Genomic DNA, 21,880 nt, shown 5'->3' on the forward strand with positions numbered 1-21,880 from the left:
TTTTTCATTCTTTTATCTAAATGTTTGCTGAATGTGGATGAAATATCTCGGTTTTGTTATCGCGTCGTGTCTCCAGTGTTCAGCACTGCCGTGCGCGTCGCCGAGCTAGAACGTGCTGAACTAGCAAGCTGAAGCTAATTTGGACGGTTAGCCTCAGGTAAAATTAAGAGATTTTTTCTTCTCAAATGTTTTAAAGTTTTCCCGAAGATATAATGCGTGCTAATATGTGGTTTTATTTCCAGGCTGACACGAAAAATCGTGATTATCTTGCATTACTGTATCTACTGATGGACCGAGTGTCGTTCTTCAGGCGGGTTTACCCAAACCTCGCTGTGGAGGCACGTGTCGTGGACAGCGGTGAGTGTGACGTGTCTCGACATTAACGTCATTAAAACTCACGTTTTGAATACACATGTCCTGAAGTGTTGAGAGTGTTGACTGTCATTGCTTTGGTCAGACCTGCTTCACTTTGCATGAATTGTAACTGCAGTGTCGACCAGGGGGGTCAAACACAAGCCTCATGGACCAAAACTGGAGCGCAAGAGGCTTGAGTCTGGCTCAGGAATGGACCAAACAAGTTGGAAAGAAGCCATGAACTGTTTTAGCACAGATTTCTTAAGAATATTGGATATAGCATGGCACTGAGACCAAGTTGATCTGTTAGTGTTGTTGTCTTGTCAGTAAGTGACCAAATGCTGTGGTTTTGGGAGATATTTTAATGTATTTTACACATGAAGGTATCATTTTCAATACTGATTGTTTGGTTTTGTATGAACAAACACTTCTTTAAATTTATGCTCAATGTAGAAAAACCTTAAAGTTAAGATTTCAAGGTGATTGTATTGACTTATTGTATCACTCAAATGAATTAAAACTAGATGTCCTCCCTGATCGAGAATGAGTTTGACACCCCTGGAGTAGATGACACTGTAGTTACCATACACATTTGCATTAAAAACCAATGACAGAGACAGTATTTTTTTTAAGCAGCAGTGGTCACCTCCACAACATCTCAAAACATGTGGTTTGATTTGAGGTAATGTCACAAGTTCAGAGAAATATTAAAGCAGAACTATGCAACTTTTGCTCTCGCACTCCCCCTACTGGTCTCCTGTGAAAGCTCACTGTTGTAAACTTTCTCCCCGCAGGCAGAGAACTCCCGTTTGCTTTTTTTCTGCTCGTCAGACAAAGGTCTTTTTGGTTCAGCCATCCGTGAGCACCTAAGGGTGGCGTTGCTAATGCCAGCGAGGGTTTCATGTTCGTTTTACGCGCGCGGTGCTTTTATACTTGTACTTCCGTATGAGTGTTGTAAAGCAGGTTTGTTCTAGCGAGATTTACTCGAGTCCGATCCTCTTAAAGTTGCAAGTGCTGCTTTCAGGACACAGACACCGGGGGGGGAGACCGGCGAATTACTGCGCCAAGTCTTCTACCCCTTTCCCACTGGCCAAAAAACCTGTTTAAACCCACTAATATTCGGCTCTTCATGGCAGTGGGAAAGGGTTTAATTGGCATTTCGACCTGGGCCGTTCGACCCTGCAATCGACCCAGGAATTTACCGGGTCAGCTTTCTACCGGCTTTTAGTGGGAGGGACACATCCGGGAACTTACATGATGACGTTGACGCAGTGCAGCTATATTAGCGCGCTAGTTGTTGTTTCTGGACACAGCGTGAGATTTCCTTCGTCCAGATGAACCAGCATTGGCAAGATAGCGAGAGCAGAGAGCTTCTCTTGATCCGTGGGGAAGACAAGATTTGTCTACAGGTAACGGGGACTGTGTTCCGCTGCACTGTTTACTTTCGTTTTGCTCCGTCGCGCTGATGATGTCGTCAACGTGGGACACCATCAGCGCGGGAAAACGCAGTGTCGCGGCTCGCCAGCAGGCGGCTAGACCCGGGTCTGCAGGCAGTGTGAAAGGAGTCTAAAAAGCCGATCGTTAGCGGGTCGAAAACACGGGTCGACCCGCTAGTTGCAGTGGGAAAGGGGTATTTGTTTACCTCCACAGGGATGCTGAAAAACATTTATTGAGGTAAAAATGTTACTTAGTTCAGCTTTAATGCATGTTGCTGTGCTACCATGATTTAATAACATTATTAATGTCTTAATGTTCATCTGTATCTCCCTTAAGCTCACCAAGATCTCTCTTCCAGATGTGGTGCATGCAGTCATAATGTGTTTGTCCAATGAAAGAGGGGCTCCAACATCTCTTTAGGACAGCAACCAGTACACACGCTTTGAAAGTCACACACTCGGCAGTGTAGACTTTTGGCAACTCTTGGAAGAATAGACACAAGCAGTTGTTTTCTCCAGGCCGACAAGAAGTGTGTCCATCTCTCTTCCATTTTGCCAGCTGCTGGAGCCAGTCCCACCTGACTGCGTGAGGGCAGGACATAACTGAGCAGGCCGCCAGTCCATCACATTGCAAACAGAAAGACAGTCAGCCTCCCCGACACGTCTCACTTGTGGCCACTCAATAATCTCAAGTTAATGTTTGACTGTGGCAGGGATCCGTAGTACCTTGGGGAAAACCCACACATAAACAGAGAGAACTTCGAACCTTACGAAGAAATACTCTATGACTTCATGATTTCACTTGAACTGGGTTTATTCTTGCTATGAATTGAGAAACGAATCAGTATATCACCGTACAGTCGTACATGAAACAAAGTCCATCCTGTGCATTTTTAATTAAAATGACAATCTGCATATATACCATATGAAAACCCGCCCTGGATTTTCTGCATTTCTGTAATTGATTGATTTAGTTAGAGACACTCACACACTCCTGAGTCACAAACGACTCACCCCTACTTGAATTTTTATCCATACATTTGACCTGTTTTTTTTTTGTCTGAAGTTTGCATGTTCTCCTTGTGTCTGGCTAAGTTCCATTTTTGTTTTATTCAGAAATCCTTCCTCATTTCAAACACATGCTTTTGTAATTATTTGGCATTTACTCCAGATACGCCAGGTCCCTCCCATAGTCCAAGAAACATGCTTCTGAGGTTTAGTGGTGGCCCTAAATACCCTGTGATGGACAGGTGACCTCCTGCCCTCACCCACAGTTTCCTGGGATTGGCTCCAGCACTGAACAGCCCTGTGCAGGATAAAGAGAAGAGAAGACAAGATGGATGGATGCTTGTCAAAGTCCAAAACAATTACATTTTTGAGAATGAAACATGATTTTCATTTAAAATGAAATCTTAATCTTCAATTGAATCGCCTGTGCTGGTCTGTTTTAATTGCTAGATTTAAAGAAATGACCAAATTGATTACATTTGTTCTATATTTGTGTCTAAACAGCAGATAAAGTCTACTGGCAGGCGATAAAGACAGCTGCTGGTGTTGAAATAACTGTTAGCTTCTTTGACGAGAGAGAAACACTGGCAACATCTTCATCGTTTTATTTTCATTTTTTATTTATTTATTTTTTTTAATTTATTTAATTATTTTGGGTGTCTGTTACCGTTTGAAACAGCCGCCTGTTCTTTTCGCCCCGGAAGATGAACTCTGTTGTTTCCTCCGTCTCGTCCGCCCGCACCCAGGAGGAGCTATGCTAAGCTAAGCTAAGCTAACGGCTAGTGGCAGTGTGTGGTCGCGTCGGGATCGGCTTTGTTCCTCCACTATTCACCGATCTGACATGTTGCACCTGATCCCTCGGTGCTCTCGCCTTGTCCTGTGAAAGAACGTGGGCCCTCAACCGCCCTCAGCCGCACAGCCGTTGGCTTTTAGCTTTGTTTTTCTGCGTTTAAATCCAACGCGACTTGCAGAAACATGGCGGACAGCGGGCATTACTACAACGGTAAGAGACCGTGTTCAGCCTCGTCTGTGTAACCTCCCGTCTCCATCTCCTCCTCTTCTTAGAGCAAGGTGACTTTATGGTGAGAAGAGAGGTCAGGAGCACTGGTTACATGATTCATCGAGGTAACATTGTATTGAGTCGGTGATCGCTTTGTGTTACGTAAATGTGCTCGGTGGGAAACGACCGTGTGGTGAACAATGTCCAGTTTAGTGAAGATCCCGAGGCTGAGGGCAGGGAGTCCTGTTGGACATTTTATAGATGACCCCAGTCTTCAAACTTTATTTTAATCTTATGAGTACTCGATATTTACTCTAGCAGATATCAATACTTTGGTTCACATGACAGTACAGAGTTAACAGTTCTGAATCATGTGTCCACCTCAGGGGAAAGTTGAAACGTTCCCATAATTTCTTTAAATAAACCTCTAAAAGGCTGATCATGTGTGAAGTTCTAGCAATACCTCATATGATGTGCCTTGATTCTTATTCAATAAATTGATTGAATCAGTGCTCCCTTGGCCACAGTTAACTTTATTATTTAATCATAATGGGAGTGGAGTGTATAAACTTGGGCCAACTAACTGCTGAAATTCAGGCAAGGAGAAAAGGTAATTTTCATGGGAGAAAACGATTTAGATTAAATTCAAATGAATTAACTCTCGAGGATGGGCAGCTGGGAGTTCTTATTCCCATAATGCAGTGAGTGCCAAGCAACCATGACAAAGGGTAAAACAAATAACAGTTAATTATTTCTTTAGGTGTGTCTGTGGCTTAAACATGGCTAAAAGCTGTTGTTGCTATGTTATTTGGAGCCTAAGTTGGTGTAATGCTGGCGGTACTTATGGTCTCTTGCGTTTGTTTTAATCTTCGTGGTGTTTGGTCAGCAAGAAAGTGACATCACTCCGTTCTTGATAATGCTCGACAATGGAGCATGACTCATTTTTGCAGCATTTGAATTCTGTAATATAAAATGTATTACATGTTAAGTGTTAGTAAGAGCCAAAACAAAAACAACTCCCAAGTACATTAATCCAAATAACTGACTAAACCAAGAGCAGACATGAAAGTTCAAGCCTTTATTGTCCCTCAGTTTATCCTTAGCTCGTCATAGCAGTTAAATCGAATTTGTTAAAAATCTATATAGTTGTTGAGGATGAATGTTTTTCATTGTAACATATTCATCCTGGTGATATTTGGATCCACACACTAACATTTACTGTCGTTCACAGAGCATGACGACAGAACCGCACCACATTTCCGGAACCGCAAAGGCCGAGGCCCCAACAAGGGTCGCACATATGACAGGTCCCGCAGAGACCGTCAGCGGGGGAGCCACTCGGGGGGGTTCGGTGGTCCCGGGCCACGTTCCCGGCTTGAGGACACGGACGGAGATGTGACCATGAGTGACAGCTCCCAAGACAGCAGTGCTCAGAACAGATTGTAAGTGTTGGAATCTTTGACTGTGACTTTGTAAAGATGACATAATTACAACACAATACTTATTAGCATACCAGCTTTAAGGTGAAAGGCCTTCGTTGAAGTGTTCATTGTAATATTCAGTGTAGATCTGGTTTAACTGGTGGTTCCAGAGGTGCAGCTGTTGGTTTTAACAGAAGAAAGTAAAACACCACAGAATATGTCAAGTCATTCTTCTTGTTAAGAAAGTCCCCTCGGTTAAAATGAAATTGCGTTTCAAGCTGTGTTGTTTCTCCTCTGTCACAAAGCTTGTCCTTTCTCTTACTTATTAGAAGTGTTAAATTTGAGTCACTAACTCACTTCTTAGTAGCTCAGCATGAAAATTCCTGTTAATGGCACTTTGGAATCTGCTCACACTCATGAGTCTAAAAGAATTATCTTTTTTACAAATAATGATATACATCTAAAACAATCTTTGTTGAATTTGCTGCTTGATTTTGTACAAAGACTTAGTATTTTTGTGTGTTGTTCATGTTGTGTGATATATGCCATTGGAAATGTGTGTTATTTGAACAATTCCCAGTTATTAAAAAAAAAAGAACAGTATTGGTGAAGTGAAATCATTATATTGACGTTTCTACAGGACATATTACGTGTGATGATCCGGGAACAGAAACAGTCTTACTTGGTGACAAATACTTTGAAAACAGCCTCAGTTTGAAAAGTTGTTGATTATTTTCCCGCTGATTATTTTTAGTCCACAATGTACTTGTAAATGGCAACCAGCCACTGTCACCATGGTTACTGTTCAAAGAAAAACTTTTTTGTCCTAAATTAAACCCTCAAGGTATCTTTGGCCCTAAAGCCTCGTTTTCTCACAATGTAACATGATCATGATTCATTTCCATCTTACAATCTCTTTCAAGCTTCATCACAGGTTTTGAGGAACATTTTTTGTAACTTTTCTACAGAGGTTTTGATTTTTTGAAACTAAATATCTGTTGATAGTATAAGCTGTGTGTTTGTCTACTTGCAGATAAGTGAAGATGTGGATTTTTTTTTTTTTCCTTGGACAAACGCTAAGCAAGTTTAAAAGTGTGCTTTTAAATAAGAAATTAGCCCAAAGCTCCAGTTTAAAAAAGAAAAAAGTGCTTATGTCGAAGTGCTTTCGGATCAGATGCCGAGGACTCACGGGAACATAGTTTTGTAGTTCTTCCTTGAACACAGAATTAATCCCTGTTTTACACAGCAATGCTTCAAATGAAAGCCCATCGGTTTAGTTTTAAGAAAAGTTTCTCGTTTACTCTGCAACATTCTGAAAACAATGTGTTTTTACACAGAAACGGCAGAAATGCTGAAAATTAAGTAGTTCTCACATTTGGCCACTGATGGGTGCCGCACAGAGAACAATATGCTTTAAGCATTAACAGTGGGAGTACAGACATTAACTTGGACAGACGATCAAGCTGGACTGCTGTTCTGGCGACTCAAAAATAAAACTACCAAGTCTCAGGAGAATACACCACTTCATGCCATTCTGGAGGCCACCGTAGTTCTATTGTCCATGTACTTGCACATGTGCAGAGTTTACCTAGACCAAGGTGCACAGTAGCGGCGTTTCTGCCATCAATAAGGATGAGGGCTCCAAGCGTTTTCCTGTGGAGTTGACAAAAAAAATCAACCTTTTAGCTGTTTTCAGTGGCTTGTTGCACCATTATCATGTAAACGGACACCAAAAATGCTAAAGAAGTTTTGCATTGTCACTTAGAATCATTGCTTTGTAAATGGACCCAAGTTATCATGTTTGTGGTAAACTCATGAAAGACCTGGCATCAAGCTAAGACAGAGAAACTAAATAAATTCTTTTGACAAATGTAGTTTTCCTATGAGGGGACAAAAAATGTAGATGCAGCTTCTCTTAAGTTTGCCCTGGGTTGTGGGGCCGTCCAACTAAGTAACTGGGTTGAGAACTGCATATTTACAGTTTGGTGAATTTGCAGAAATCTGTTTGAGGAAAACCAAAAGTTGCTCACCTTGTGTGTAAAGTTCCCTCAGGCAGCTGAACCTGTAAAAACAGTTCTACACTACACTTGTTTTCTTCACTCATTTTTTTCACTGTGGATGATCTCACAATTTTGTCTTCTGTAGCAACCCATACGGCAGGCCCCCACGGAAAGGAGATGGCCGCTTTGACAGAGACAGAAGAGGCAAAGGGGGAGGAGGGGGCAGAGGCGGAGGAGGCAGCTACCGAGGTGGAGGAGCCTTCGGCGGAGGAGGAAAGAACCGATCGGGCTGGTTCAAAGTTACGGTGCGTATTACCACGTCTGTTAATCGTTTTTTAAGCTCATTGAAAAAAATCTCATATAGCTTTTTTTCTGTCTTTACAGATCCCACACGGAAAGAAGTATGAGAAGAGATGGTTACTGACAGCTCTGCAGAACATCTGTTCAGTTTCCTACACACCTGTACAAGTACGTTTTGAGCACCATCTTATCAGTGCCATTGTTTTTGATCTTTAAAATAGATCAAAAGTTTAGCATTTCGCCTAAGTTTTGTTAGTTTGCTTGTTAAACAGACATTTTTAATCCTTATCCAAACATTTGCTGTCTGAGGAGTTTAACACAGTGTTGGCTCCTTCTCCTAGTATCACGTCGATCACAACAGGGTCCATTTTTACGTCGATGATTCCTCGACTGCCAGTGCGTTGCACAAATGTTCTCACAAGATCACAGACTCTGACGGTTACAAGGTAAGTTTGAATTTAAGTGCAACAAATTTCCTCTCATATGTGATTATATGATGATGTTTTGGTACTTTAAAATGCAACATAAATTCCTGAAGCTGTGGTTTGGCCACTAGTTTCTCTATGTAATTAATCCCTGTTATGCACGATATGTCTTGTTTGGTTCTTCAAGGTGGAAGTGCACGTAAACCCCTGTTCCCCACCCTCATTTCTGCTGTCTGACCTGAAGCCTGAACACGTGGAGCATCTGAAGGTGAGTTTCACAGAGTAGGGAAAATCTCTACTTGAACTAACAGGTTGCATTTACTTTGTCGTTGTCTGATAAAGGTAACAAAAAATGAATAACTATAAAGTAAATTGATTATTATTCACATACATGAATGAAGAATGTCATTCATTCATTGAATGTAGTCCGTTTTTGTCTTATTTCTGAGATGCAGCTTGTTTCTGAAGCAGGAACAAGAAGAAGCAACAGTACTTATGAAAACAAATCGCCTCATATTGTACTGTTTACCAGTCTGACAGTATGTTCCCCATTGTGACAGCAAGATATCTGCAGCTTGGATGTCTTCATAGGTCGTTCCATGGTCGTGTTTGATTAATCTACTTGGAGTAAAACAGGAAAACAAATTGGAAAAAATGGAGTTGAACAATGGAAGATTTTATTTGTTTGTTTGTCAGTGCAGTTTTGACTTACTGGATCCGTTTTGTTTGATCTTTCACAGCAATGCATGGCAAAACGTTTCGATGGCTCCCAGCAGGCACTCGATCTGAACAACATTCGAACTGACCCAGGTAATCAATGGTTTCAATTTTCACCTGTACAGTGTAAACGTGGCGCCACATTGAATACGTAGTCAGCACGTCTCTGTCTGAACACACTGGACTGTTGGTTACAAGCCATTATCTGATTGTTGAATTTCAGAAAATGTTCAATGCCTAAATAATATTTTTAGATGATGGTGAACGGCTTCAGTCTTAGTTCTCAAAGGAGTTAGTCTTTGTTGTATTAATTTCTCTGCTGAAAATGACACCTGTTGTGGAATTGAACATGTTTGTGTTGCGACAGACCTCGTGTCCCAGAATATTGAAGTGATCTTGAACAGAAAGACGAGCATGGAGGCCGTTATCAAGGTCATTGAAGAAAACATTCCGGAGGTAACAGTGCTGTGATTACTGGTTGTTTTTGGGCACAAGCATTGATAACACTGTATTTGATTGATGGTGCTGTGACGGGAAAGGATTTAGTTGAGAATGCTCATTAGTTTACTGTCATACTTGCAGCTGACGTCCTTGAACTTGAGCAACAACCGCATTCACAAACTGGATGAGCTGGCTGATTTAGTAACCAAAGTGCCTAATCTGAAGACGCTCAACCTTTCACACAACGAGGTCAGATTCATTATATTCCCTGCATGTTAATGTCTGCTGGGTATGCGGGGTTGTGGGGTTTAGCGCCAGCTCAACTGCGTGCGTGCCGTTTGCAGCTGAAGTCAGACCGGGAGCTGGACAAGATTAAAGGCCTGAAGCTGGTGGAGCTGTGGCTCAACAGGAACCCCCTCTGTGACTTCTTCAAGGACCAGCCCTCGTACATCAGGTCAGTCTGCGACGCTGGGGGGTGAGAGGAGACCTCTGTGTCGTTTGGAGGGATGTAGTGAGTGAGTGAGTGAGTGGCTACAGAGGATGTTTTCCTTTTGTATCAAGAGCAGTTCCATCAGGAATACTCAATAAAGCCATGCTGAAGTTTGGCTGCAGCTACAGTTCTGCACCAGGAAAATCATATAAAGTTAATCTTTAGATTTTGATTTAGCCAAACAGACTGGATGGCAAGAGGTTTCATAGCAGAATAAACGGAGTGAACGCTCTTGACAGTAATGTAGGATCTTTGTCTCTGTGGAACGAGGCGGAGCTGCTAGCACACACACAGGCAATGCAGTGTGTGAGGAGCAGCATGAGGTACTGGAGGAGAAATTAGGAGGGGAAAAAAAAAACAGATTGCAAAGCCTGATATCAGCCCCAGTGTGGGAATATTCCAGCTTCAAACCCTATGAGCAAATTGAGCCCATCAACACAGACGAACCAGCTGTTCTTCACTTAAAGCAGAACCACCGGCCAGATGAAAATGTTTGGTCAACAAAGTAAATCCAGACACAACAGAGTGAAATGGTGTGTGCTCACATGAAGCAAAAGAAACGCTTTAGTAGCGTTGAAGAGCCACATTTTTTAGCCTTGATACAAACGTTAGACAGATGTAATGAATCACTAGTGAAAATATTTAATGTTTTTGGGTTGTTTTTTATATTGTAAATTCAAACGGGCTGATCTGTATTATGAATGACACGTGTAGAAAATGCACAGAGCATGGAGCATCATAACTTGATGATCATGTTTACAAGTCAGTGCGTCTTCATTTTCCCAGAGGAGGTAATTTCTTTATTTTCTGTCCTATATTCATACCTCCATAAACACTTTTCGGTTTGTTAATGTATGTCATCAAGACATTTAGCTAGTGTCTTGCTTCTCTAGTTTTCAATGCAGATGCTTTAAAACTGGCATTGTTGCAACAAAAACGTTATGGGACAATATAAAAAATATCTTGGGATTTTTTTTTCCTCCCCATATCACTCAGCCCGTCTCTGTGCTGAACTTCTAAGCAGCTCATGTTTTGAGCCGAGTGCTGGATGTCGTATTAATCTATCAGCATCAGGTTTTAAACAGAAGTGTGGTATTTCAAATATATTTTGAGAGGATTGTATTGTTTTGGTTTGTATTGGTGCAGACTAACAAATACCGGACCATTTTTGTTTGACATCTATAAACATGTTTGCAGCAGCTTACTACGACAGAGCGTCAAAGCAGACTTGGTGTTTGTAAGCTGGCTTCACAGTAACGAAATACGTTTCCTCCACAGTTGCTGATGAGGTTTTGGACCAAGCAGATATGAGTTCAACTAACTTTTATCTGTGTGTGTTTGTGAAAATAGCGAAGAAGTCAAGCACGGTCAAAGTTTTGACCTTTTTTTTTGTGTGTGTTTGTGTTGAATATTTTCTCAGCAGAAGGATGCAATACACTTGACTTACATACACAACATACTTTAAATAAAAATAGAATCACATCATGTAACTGTGTCTCATAACACTGCCTTTACTACCGCTTCCAGTCTTTAGGCACACGTACCTTTTGACCCCAGATCAGGCCCTGGAAGTTGGCACACTACAATAATAATGAACTATTACTTGAAATCTTAATTATCAGTACGTCTGTGCATGTACCTATGCACTGTAACTGTCACCCAAACCACCTTCATGCCGCACACGCATCCATGAGCATCTGGACATTAAATGAAGGCTCTTCTCTTATTGGTGTTTCATGCTTCCAAATCGATGGTTAACGCTTCCTTCTCATACACAGAACTAAACTTTGTTTCACATCAAATTTTGCCGGGAGGACTTTTAACCGCTGCGCAGTTCCTTGTTTTGCTTTCAGCTTCGGTTTAACCCTCCACAGTCTTAAGTCTTCTCTCTGCGACGCCTCCTCAAGCTTTGGCCCTGTCTTGTTTTTTCATGGTTCTCAGTGAAGCTCTACCTAGCACTCCCCTGCTGACATCCTGAGGAGTTATCCCCAAAACTACTTCAGAGTTAAGCAGCACATTGCTGATAACATGTTACAACAAGCACTTCCTGAAAATCAAACTGTCTACATATCACTCCTGATTATTAAAAAAAAAAAAAAAAAAAAAAAATCAAACTCCTTGAAATACTTCAGAAATGAAGATTCCAGAATGATCTTTGAGCAGTACTGTAAAGCAGTGCAGGCTGTGTTTTGAAGAGGACAGTCCAAGTGCCTCTTGACAAAACGTTTGGATGACTACAAAGCAAACCCACAGCCAACGAACCCCCTTCACCTCGTAGCCCCCTCGCCAACCCGGCTCCCTGCACCAGGCGAGTATGGCAGGCTGGTTAGCCCATGACGGGTAAGATCCCACCTCCAATCCCCGGGACAACCTAAGGCAGGCACAGTCACGATTACTCGCCGTCAGTCCCTGTGAGCTCAGCCTCACCGAGAGCGCCACGAGAAGGAACGGAGAGGACAGGACTCAGCAGGTGACGCCGCTGGGCTCAGGCGGAGGGGGCCACGCGTCATCGCTGATGACCAGTGACAAACTAAAGAGAGAGCAGTCCGTCTCTTCCACCTATGTCTCAGCTCTTTGGCTTAAAGCGGGCCTCCGCTTTTCAGTGGAAAAAGTGGAGAGTTTGGCAAAAAAAAAACCTTAACTAACCTTTGATGGATTTATGCTCAGAACTGGAAACTGAAGGTTCTGTTTTGCTTGATATAAGAAAGCACTTCTTCTATTCTGTGATGGCTGTGATCAGTACGAAGACGCTCAAGTTTTGTCAACAACAACAACAAAAAAAAAACCAACAACAAAAAACCTGAAAAAAGTTGAAAGCCTGCAGATCCAAAAACCTTGTCAGATGCTGACAAGCCTTCTGCATGTCCTGTCTGGTGACAGATGGGGCTCCTAATCACAATAAAATGCTGTGCTAAAAATAACAATTGGCTCAAAAACAGAGGGATCGGACCCGGGGCGAGCAGCGGGACTGCTGGGTTCAGCTCACTCTGAGGCCGGCTCTCCTTTTCGTTCACCTCTGTCCTCAGGGTCTTTCTTTGCTGAAAATCAGGGGCACAGATGGCGACAGACTCACTGACTCTGAAAGCTGACTGACACCTCCTCTCCATCCTCTCCATGTCTCGTTCTGAACTTCACTCTTTTTTTTTTTCACCCAGACCCAGTTTTGTTTTTGGTTGAAGTTGACTCATCTGTCCCCTACATCATTCCACAGTTGGGGGTTGTGAGTTAGCAGCAGACTGGCGGTAACCACCTCTCTCCCACTGACGCTTCAAAGCAACTTTTTCCTTCCAAATTCAAAACGGACGATGTTGCTGGTTCCCAGTTTGGTCTGGCAGCCTGCATGTTTGTGCGTGTGTGTATGTGTGTGTGCACATAGAAAAGTGTGCGTGTGTTGCTTCTCCATGTCAGATCTGTGTATGTCAACAAATTTGGGGGAGAGGGTGAGTATACCTGCTGGTAAGTACCCTCTGGGGGTGGGACGATTCAAAGGGCTCGACGTGGAGCTAGAGAGGATATGAGCATGTATGTTAATGCACTCATGAAGAAAGCAGATTAAACTCTTTCCTGTTGCTGATTGTAATTTAACGTTTTTCTTTTTTCTTTGTTTTTTTTACACGAGTATTTCTCAAATGTTGTGGAAAATGTAGCTGCTTAAAGTTACAACTGCAATACACAAAATGGCTTAAAGTGGAGGAGAAAGTATGATTGATTGTGATTGGTATCCACAGCATTGTGTTCTTTTTCATTGTGAGTTTTATCCGTGAAGATCACATTGGTGCCTTTTTTGTTTGTTTTTTGTTGTTCATCTTCCCGTCTCAGTGCCGTGCGTCAGAGGTTTCCCCGGCTTCTCAAACTGGTAAGTCAATGTTGTTTTTCTTTCATTACGTTAAACGCTGGAGCAAGAACAAGAAGGACGGTAGTTTTAGATTCCAGGCTAAGTATCTTGCTTTTGAAAATGTGCAGACACTGCTCCTTCAATATGCCGTTGTAGCCAAACCAGAAGTTTTGTTTTTTTTTTGCCACAAATACTTTTTTGGAAATGCTTGAAACTTTTTTTCATTTATTCTGAGAATTAGCTGACAGAACAATCAACGTGGCAGTGATCTAGTTTTTATTTTCCTTCAGTGTACCTGTTGTGCTATACCTAATTTATTGGTTTTGCATCTAAAATAAACTATTCCCCAAAAAAAGTGTACAGATGTACTAGATGCCAGAACGGACAGACGAGTTTGAGAAAGTCAAAGCTCATAACTTTGAGGTCACAAAGGCCTGAAGTAGCCTTTACTTGAGGTTTTCTGTCCTAAATAGGACACAATAACGGATTAATGAGAAAATGGGTGCAGAACAAGTTTGATTTAAGTCACTCTCATTACAGTGCTTTTACCTCTGTAACGTCTGAGTCAAAAGGACCATGTTTCCTATCTCTATTACATTATTAAATGCACAAATTGTTCAAATCTGCGTATTATTGCTCGGTGGAGCTGTTTGAGAAACCATCAAAACAATATCCTGATTATTTTTATAAGTACTATAACAACCAGGGGGTCATTTGCAGAGTTGAGAATTTACGTTATTCAGTTACAGTCAATATCATGAATAAGAATCACAAAACAGTCATACTTTTGATGCAATTTATTAAGAAACTAGAATTTGGCACTCAGAGCGCAGACCTCCGCCACAGCTCAAATCAACCACCAACAACAATAAGAACACCATATATAATAAACATTTTATTTCTCCCCAACACAAACAATGTATGGGAGAAAGCTGTTTGTTGCATGTTCATATCTCAGTGTGTTGCCTCACAGTGACTGACACTCTGGAATCCCCCTATTTTTGTCTGTTCTGGATCCTGGTATCCGGAATACTTCGTGATCTGGATCAGCAGCTGATATCTCTTAGTCACTGAAGAACTTACACTGTAATTTTTTGCTAAGCCCCCTTGTCATTTATTGTTGAGTTATGCCCAACTATGTGAAAGACTGCCCTATCTCTAAATGATAAAGAATCCTTTAAAAAAAATCCTGGATCCAGACAGTGATCCGGATCATCACCAAAATTTAATGGATTCTAAGTTAGCCCAAGACTCACCTTTCCACAAAGTTTCATTGCAATCCGTCCATAACTTTTTCCGTAAAGTTGCTAACAAACCAACCAACCAACAAACCGACGTGATTACATAACCTCCTTGGCGGAGGTAAAAATCAGAGTAAAACTGTGTACAAAGCTCAGAAATGACAAAGTTCTCTCTGAGTATTCAGAGACTAATCCTGTCTCAAACTCCCTGTCTGGTGTCGGTCACATCCTGCAAACTGTAGAGAACACCTCTCCTGGTGGCACTCTGAAACAAGACAGAGTAGAGTAGTAAGTAAATGTTTGTTAGTCACACATGTTAATGAATACCTGTCTTCAGACTAAATCGTTTCCATTCAAATACATCCTACTCTCACTTATCCTTTCAACTAAATTCACACAACAGTGTCTGGATAGCCTATTCTCTCTACTTATCAACCCAGTAGGGATTATCACACCACATCTTCCTCGTCATTGTTGTCTGCCCCTGAAAAAATGCACCGAAGTGTACACAGTAGATAACAAATTGTTGATTTTTCTCTTGTTTGGTTTCTCTGTCATGATTTAAGGATGGTAACGACCTCCCTCCACCCATTGGCTTTGACGTGGAAACGCCCACCACCATCCCCAAATGCAAGGTCAGTCCGATAGTGGAGTGTTTGTACTTTAAAACTGACACACCGTCTGAGCGTTTTTACTCGGCGTGTTCTTTCCACTCATCGTGAGCTTATTATGTAACTCTTTAAGCCGTGTGGACCTTTTCCTGGTTGGAGGGGGATTTTGTATTTTCTTTGAAGTACCTGACAAACGTTTCCTCTGTGAACTTCCAGGAAAGCTACTTCTGCTCCGATGAAATCAAAGTGCTCATCCTCCGGTTCCTGCAACAGTACGTTTCTGCCTCTTTATTGTAGAAAATTTTGTCTGTTTGTATCAAATACCTGTTGGTTTTTGATATACTTAGTGAACACCAGTTAGTTACACACACACAAACTAACAGGACTTTGTAACGTGTGTGTTACAGGTACTACAGTATTTACGACTCGGGGGACCGGCAGCCGCTCCTGGATGCCTACCACGACGGCGCATCGCTGTCCCTCACCACGCCGTACTCCACCCAGAACCCGTCCAGGTGAGAACAACATGTAGAGGTGGAGAAACTGAATCATTGTTTAGATGTTCCATTGCTTAGTTTAGAAGGTTGTGTGAGTCCCCCGTTGCTGACCGTCTTTTCCTCTGGTGTTCAGGAGCAGTCTGGGAGAGTATCACAAAGACAGTCGAAACCTGAAGAGGCTGAAAGACTCCAGTGAGTTCCCCCATCTTAGTTTCTTTTCAGTCATTTTGCGTATAAAAATCTAACGTTCCCCTCTCTGAACATCACCTCCCTTTAGCAATGCGCTTCCGATTGTTGAAACACACGCGGCTCAACGTGGTGGCCTTCCTCAACGAGCTGCCCAAAACTCAGCACGACATCGCCTCTCTGACCGTCGACGTCAACACCTACACTGTGAGTCCAGCAGATCCTGCAGAGCTGAACCGGTTCCTCTCACTCCGTTAGCTCTCTGTTCTCACCCTGCTTTCATGTCCTCTGCTTCCAGAACACTCTGCTCTCCTTCACCGTGAGTGGAGTCTTCAAAGAAGGTACGTCATTTAACCCATTCATCAGATCTCTGTCTTTTCCCACTCCCTCTGTGGCTGTTTCAGTTTATAATCAATCATGTCTGTTTTTCAGTTGCCGTTGATGGTAAATCCCGGGAATCCACAATGGCCTTCTCTCGAGTCTTCATCACAGTCCCAGCAGGGAATTCTGGGTAGGTACAGAGCTCCCAGCAGCTTGTTGTCATTCATCAGTTTCACTGTGGTCAAAAACAAACACATTTAGTCTGTATCAGGTTTGAACATGGAGCTCTGTGTTGTGAAAATATCTGAAAATGAGACTGGTATTTTTTTTGTTTTGCCTCATAAAACAGAATATAGTCTCTCAGACACAGAGATACAAGTTCTCTTTCAAACCTCCCTCGGTATCTCACTATGGGAAACGCCTCCTGGCGTGACCGATCATGGGAGCTCCAATGACACCACGTCTGTCATGTGACAGACCAATCATCTCGAGATGCATGGGGCAGCCCGCCCCCCCTTATAAGCGGTCCCCGCGCTGCACCCACCATTCTCGCTTTCTTCCACGTGAAGATCATCACTTGGCTCCTCAGCGGTCCTGATTTTGGATTTTCATTTAACTGCTCTTCCGACGCGCCGTCAAGGTAGTCACCGAGCGTGAATTTCCAACTCAGGATTCACTTCGCTACTTTCGTCGTGAGAGTGTGCGTTTTTTGGCCTTAGTTTGACCGTCGAGGTCGGCTATGGCTACCGCTTCCTCGGCTAGCGGCAAGGGAAAGGACGTCGAGTCCCGTCCCTGCCCGGCCTCTTGCGGTTTCACCATTTCAGAGAGAGACCCACATCCTCTCTGCATCGCCTGTATGGGAGTGCAGCATGCCCAGGCTTCACTCGCGGACAACGATAACCTGGACCTCCTTAACGACGATAATGAGGAGGATGATGAGGACGCAATCCTCCCGCCAACTCCGGCATCCCGACCCAGCAGCTCCGTTAGCGGAGGAATCCAACCCCCCTCTTCACCCTCGGAGGTCGACCTGCATGAGGTGTGTAAACGGGCGGCATCACGGCTTGGTATAGACTGGCCCGCGTTACCGGATGACAAGGGCGAGGAGAGGGATTTATACGACGGCAAAATTCTGCCGTCTCGCCCGGTGTCGAAGAAGCAGGTCATGCCCGTCGTCCCAGCGTGCATGAAGGAGATGAAGCGGTTTTGGGATAAACCGTTTCGCCACAGAGTCCCCGACAAGGGTTACTCCGGCCTGGAAGTGGCTAACAGCGGGGAGTGGGGCCTCAGAGGTCCCCCGGTAGTGGAGCAGGCAGTGGCTTCTCACTTCCACCCCAGCCACCGGTCCACGCTCACCGCGGCGGGCCCCACCCTCCTGGAGAAAATGGCGCGCTTCTCCGCCTCCATGTTTCAAAAGATGTACAAATCAGCAGCCCAGTCAGTGAACAACTTAAATGTTGTCACCCTGCTGACAGCCTACCAGGCTGAACTTTTCCAGGAGATGGGGGTCCTCCTGGATAAAGGCTCCCCAAGTCCCAAAATATGGGAGGAGATGTGTGTGGTCACGGACCTCATCCTCCGTGTCTCCAGGGCTGCGGTCCAGGGCTGCGGCCTTGTTATGGGGCTCGCAGTGGCAGGAGAGAGAGCGCTCTGGCTGAATCTCTCCAGCCTGTCGGACCAGGAAAAACAGGTCATTATTGATGCTCCCTTCGACCCGTCAAGGACTAAGGACTTGTTTGGCGAGGCTGTCACGGCCATGCAGCAGACCAGTGACCTGAGGAAGAAGCAGGGAGAAGCCTTTGATCTCTGCCTTCCTCGCAAGGTTGCCTCTCGCCCCACCCCGCCAGGGATTCGCGGCTGCAGCGAGAGCGCACAACAGCAGCTATAAGGACCCCAGACCACGCATGTTTGAGCAGACAGCGTCTCACCAGCGCGGAGCTCAGCATCATAAACACTGGCCCAAAAAGTCCTTTGTCGCTGTAGCTGCCGCTCCAGGCACCGGTCCGACCCGCCCGTCCCACCCCCCGGACGGGAAGAAAAAACGGTCAGCCTTGGTGTCGTGGTTCGCGGACACAGAGGCTCAGCAGTCAGCACTCACAGAGATCCCTGCTCTGAGCCCCTCCTCAACAGGTCACATGTTTCCCTCTCCTCTCAAGAAACGGAGGATGGATGTTCTGGACCAATGTTCCGCTCAGCGCTGTGTAACGGCCCCGTTTGGTCTTCCCGTTCCCTATGGTTAGGTTTATGAAGGGGGCGCGTCGGCTGCGTCCCGTGCGTAAACACCCGGTCCCGTCATGGGATTTACCCACGGTTCTGGAGTCGCTCACAAGTTTGCCCTTTGAGCCGTTAGAATGTGCAGATTTAAGAGTGCTCTCTCTTAAAACTATCCTGCTGCTGTCTTTAATGTCAGCTAGACGGATAGGTGAGTTACAGGCTTTGTCTGTGCACGCCTCCTGCCTTCAATTCTCCCCAGACTATGGGAAGGTTACCTTGCGTCCTAACCTAGCATTTGTGCCTAAGGTTAGTGATTCTGCATACAGCTGTTCCACGCTTGAGCTGCTCGCTTTTCACCCACCGCCGTTTGCAGGGGAGGATCAGCGACGGCTCAATTTCCTTTGTCCTGTGAGAGCGTTACGCATCTACATGGACAGGACGAAGCGATTTCGGAGGAGCAACCAGCTCTTCATATCGTGGGCTCCCTTTCATAAGGGGAGGGCCCTGACGCGCCAGCGCCTGTCACACTGGGTGGTGGAGGCTATAATCTTGGCGTATGAAAGTCGTGGTTTGCAGCCCCCGGAGAGGCTGCGGGCCCACTCCACCAGGGGTATGGCCACCTCATGGGTCCTGTTTAAGGGCACATCTGTGAGGGACATTTGTGCCGCTTCCAGCTGGGCATCTCCACACACATTCATCCGATATTACAGGCTGGACGTGACCGAGACATCTCTGGCTCATTCAGTCCTGAGTGTGGGTTCATCTTAATTGCGTGCTAGCCCTAGGGGAAGGTTGAGGGTGTCGACCCATCGCGGGTCGCGGCTTTGTGGGCTTCGGAGCATGAAAATCTGGGAGTGGGCTGTATCTCCCATAGTGAGATACCGAGGGAGGTTTGAAAGAGAACGTTAGGTTACTCACGTAACCCCGGTTCTCTGATAACCGAGTGAGGTATCTCACAACACTGCCCTACTTGCATCAGTGGGGTGGAAAAATTACGCTTGAGAATGGTGGATGCAGCGCGGGGACCGCTCATAAGGGGGGCGGACTGCCCCATGCATCTCGAGATGATTGGTCTGTCACATGACAGACGTGGTGTCATTGGAGCTTCCATGATCGGTCTCGCCAGGAGGCGTTTCCCATAGTGAGATACCTCACTCGGTTATCAGAGAACCGGGGTTACGTGAGTAACCTAACATTTCGTGGCTCACAGTATGTTCAGTACATTTTTATATTAACAATTGTTCAGGTTTTGAACTGCAGTGAAGACTCATCTCCATGACCTTAGCATGAATCAGTGCTTCGTGACTCCAGCAGCTAAATGAGGTGCAAGACGACTCACCAGTTGTTTATTAGCTAGAAGGTTTAGACTCAGCGGAAAAAAGAATATAAATCTGACTGAATTCATATCATGAATGACTTAAACCGAGATTATTTTGACTAAATCTTCTGGTCACAGTGAGGCAGTTTGTCGTCCCCACAGCTGTGAAGTGGTGGCCAAAGCAAGGCTTTGAGTCCACATGACAAACAGTTCAGAAAACTTCCAATCCAACTCACTGTGAATCTTTTGTTCTTCCTGACAGTTTGTGCATCGTCAACGACCACCTTTTCATCCGAATGGCCACGACCGAAGAGATCCGCCGAGCGTTTGTGGCTCCCGCCCCGACCCCATCGTCCAGCCCCGTCCCCACCCTCACTGCCCCGCAGCAGGAGATGCTCACCGCCTTCTCGCAGAAATCGGGCATGAATCTGGAATGGTCCCAGAAGTACGTCTTGTTTTTTTTTTTCCCCCCCACTTAGCATTAATGAGGTGAGAACGTTTTTTTAAATGCCTCACTGCTTGTTTTCTCTCTCAGGTGTCTGCAGGACAACGAGTGGGACTTCAACAGAGCAGCACAGATCTTCACTCAGTTAAAGGTGACATTAATATTTTGATTTCCTCTCATCATGAGTGTAGAAACATTGGTGTGCCAAAACTCCGAAACTCTTTCTCTTCTCTTTCCAGACGGAGGGAAAGATCCCAGACGTGGCGTTCATAAAATGAAGAGTTCCGTTAAACATGTGAAATAAAACCTGCAGTCGATTTTATTTATAGCTTTTGTTTTATCATTCATTCTTTGCCTTTATTTTGCTTATTCCAGAAAAGTTTTGAACAAGTTACGTTAACTGTTATGAGCTAATTGTGAACCGTTCGACCTGAATACTGACATAAGGTCTGTAGTTTCCACGGTAGCCTCAGTTTCTGTTCATTTGTACAGAAATCATTGCAGATTTCATAGGAATAAAGGCACGCAGAGAGTGAAATAATTATATCAGGATTTGTTTGTATTTCAATAAAACTATTTTCTATCATACAGTTGATTTTTTTGAACACGGTGTGTGTCGGTGTGTGTGTCTGCAGTCACTTCAGTGAAGTGAGGAAGACAGATTTGTTAGAAACTCGATTTTGGATTTGAAAATGTTTTCACTGCTAAGTGGAATCTGTTGCTTATTCTTATTTTACAAATGGGGGGGGTGATGCTGAAGGTGAGTGGATTCTTAAATACTAAATACTAAATTTATAGAAAGTTCAGTTCACAATGTGGTGAAAGATGGCCAAGATAAAAGCTGCGTTACAGTCAGACTTCCTGTTGACTTGTGGTGGAACGATCAGGAGTGCAGATGTGGATCTTGTTCTGTCTGCTGTTACCGGGGTCGGTCTGGGGTCACTGGGCATTCCCCTGCTTCAGATGGGAATGCCGAAGGAGTGTCTGTCAGGTCATCTTTTGTTCTCTGACCTTCAGACCAATTCCACATGTGGGTTAAAGCTCTTTGCATTAAATTCCCACCATTCATTGAGAGCTGCTGATCACCGGGTCTTCTTCTCCTCTTATCACACAGTAAAGATTACTATTGCCTTTTCTCAAGGGTGTTACAACTTTTTATTTCTAAGAATGTAGCTGTACAGTTCTAAAATAATACATTCTGAGTGAAACATTGACCCCTGGTGGCTCGAGGTGAAAGTAGGCTGCAGCAGAGACTGAAGTGAGGCGATCTTAGGTAGTTTATTTTATTCTAACAGAAAAACTGGCTAAATACGACACTGGAACTAAACTTTATTTGAAAGCAATTTGAATCAATAACTGCAAACGTTGAGGAAAACATCTTGAGATGAACACTTGCTACTTACACACTGTCAAGTCATTGAACTGCCAAAGAAGGAAGCGAAAAGAGAACTCAATTTCAATGAGTGAACCCCGGACTGATTTCTAACAACAAACACTGATTAAAATATTGCCACTGCATTCTTTCCTGAGGTATGAGACTGAATATGCAACAATTTGGCAACAAAATCAGTGAGGGCAGTATGCTCAACAAGCTGGGACAAACCTAATTGCAGTTCTGGG

General features: G+C 44.1%; 1 protein-coding gene across 1 annotated transcript; it reads left to right on the forward strand.

Moving 5' to 3' along the window:
• Positions 1 to 3,560: 3,560 nt before the first annotated feature.
• nxf1a (nuclear RNA export factor 1a) lies at positions 3,561 to 20,855 on the forward strand. The gene is made up of 21 exons (XM_030109128.1): positions 3,561 to 3,801; positions 5,030 to 5,240; positions 7,365 to 7,524; positions 7,604 to 7,687; positions 7,861 to 7,965; positions 8,132 to 8,212; positions 8,685 to 8,754; positions 9,029 to 9,117; positions 9,244 to 9,351; positions 9,447 to 9,556; positions 13,412 to 13,448; positions 15,235 to 15,303; positions 15,496 to 15,551; positions 15,687 to 15,794; positions 15,910 to 15,968; positions 16,054 to 16,169; positions 16,261 to 16,303; positions 16,395 to 16,473; positions 20,078 to 20,260; positions 20,351 to 20,411; positions 20,500 to 20,855. Exons 1-21 carry the CDS (start codon positions 3,774 to 3,776, stop codon positions 20,536 to 20,538), a joined length of 1,896 nt encoding a protein of 631 aa, XP_029964988.1. The 5' UTR covers positions 3,561 to 3,773; the 3' UTR covers positions 20,539 to 20,855.
• The last annotated feature ends 1,025 nt before the right edge of the window (positions 20,856 to 21,880 follow it).

This window comes from Salarias fasciatus, chromosome 2 (genome assembly GCF_902148845.1).
Source record: "Salarias fasciatus chromosome 2, fSalaFa1.1, whole genome shotgun sequence".
Lineage (NCBI taxonomy): Eukaryota > Metazoa > Chordata > Actinopteri > Blenniiformes > Blenniidae > Salarias > Salarias fasciatus.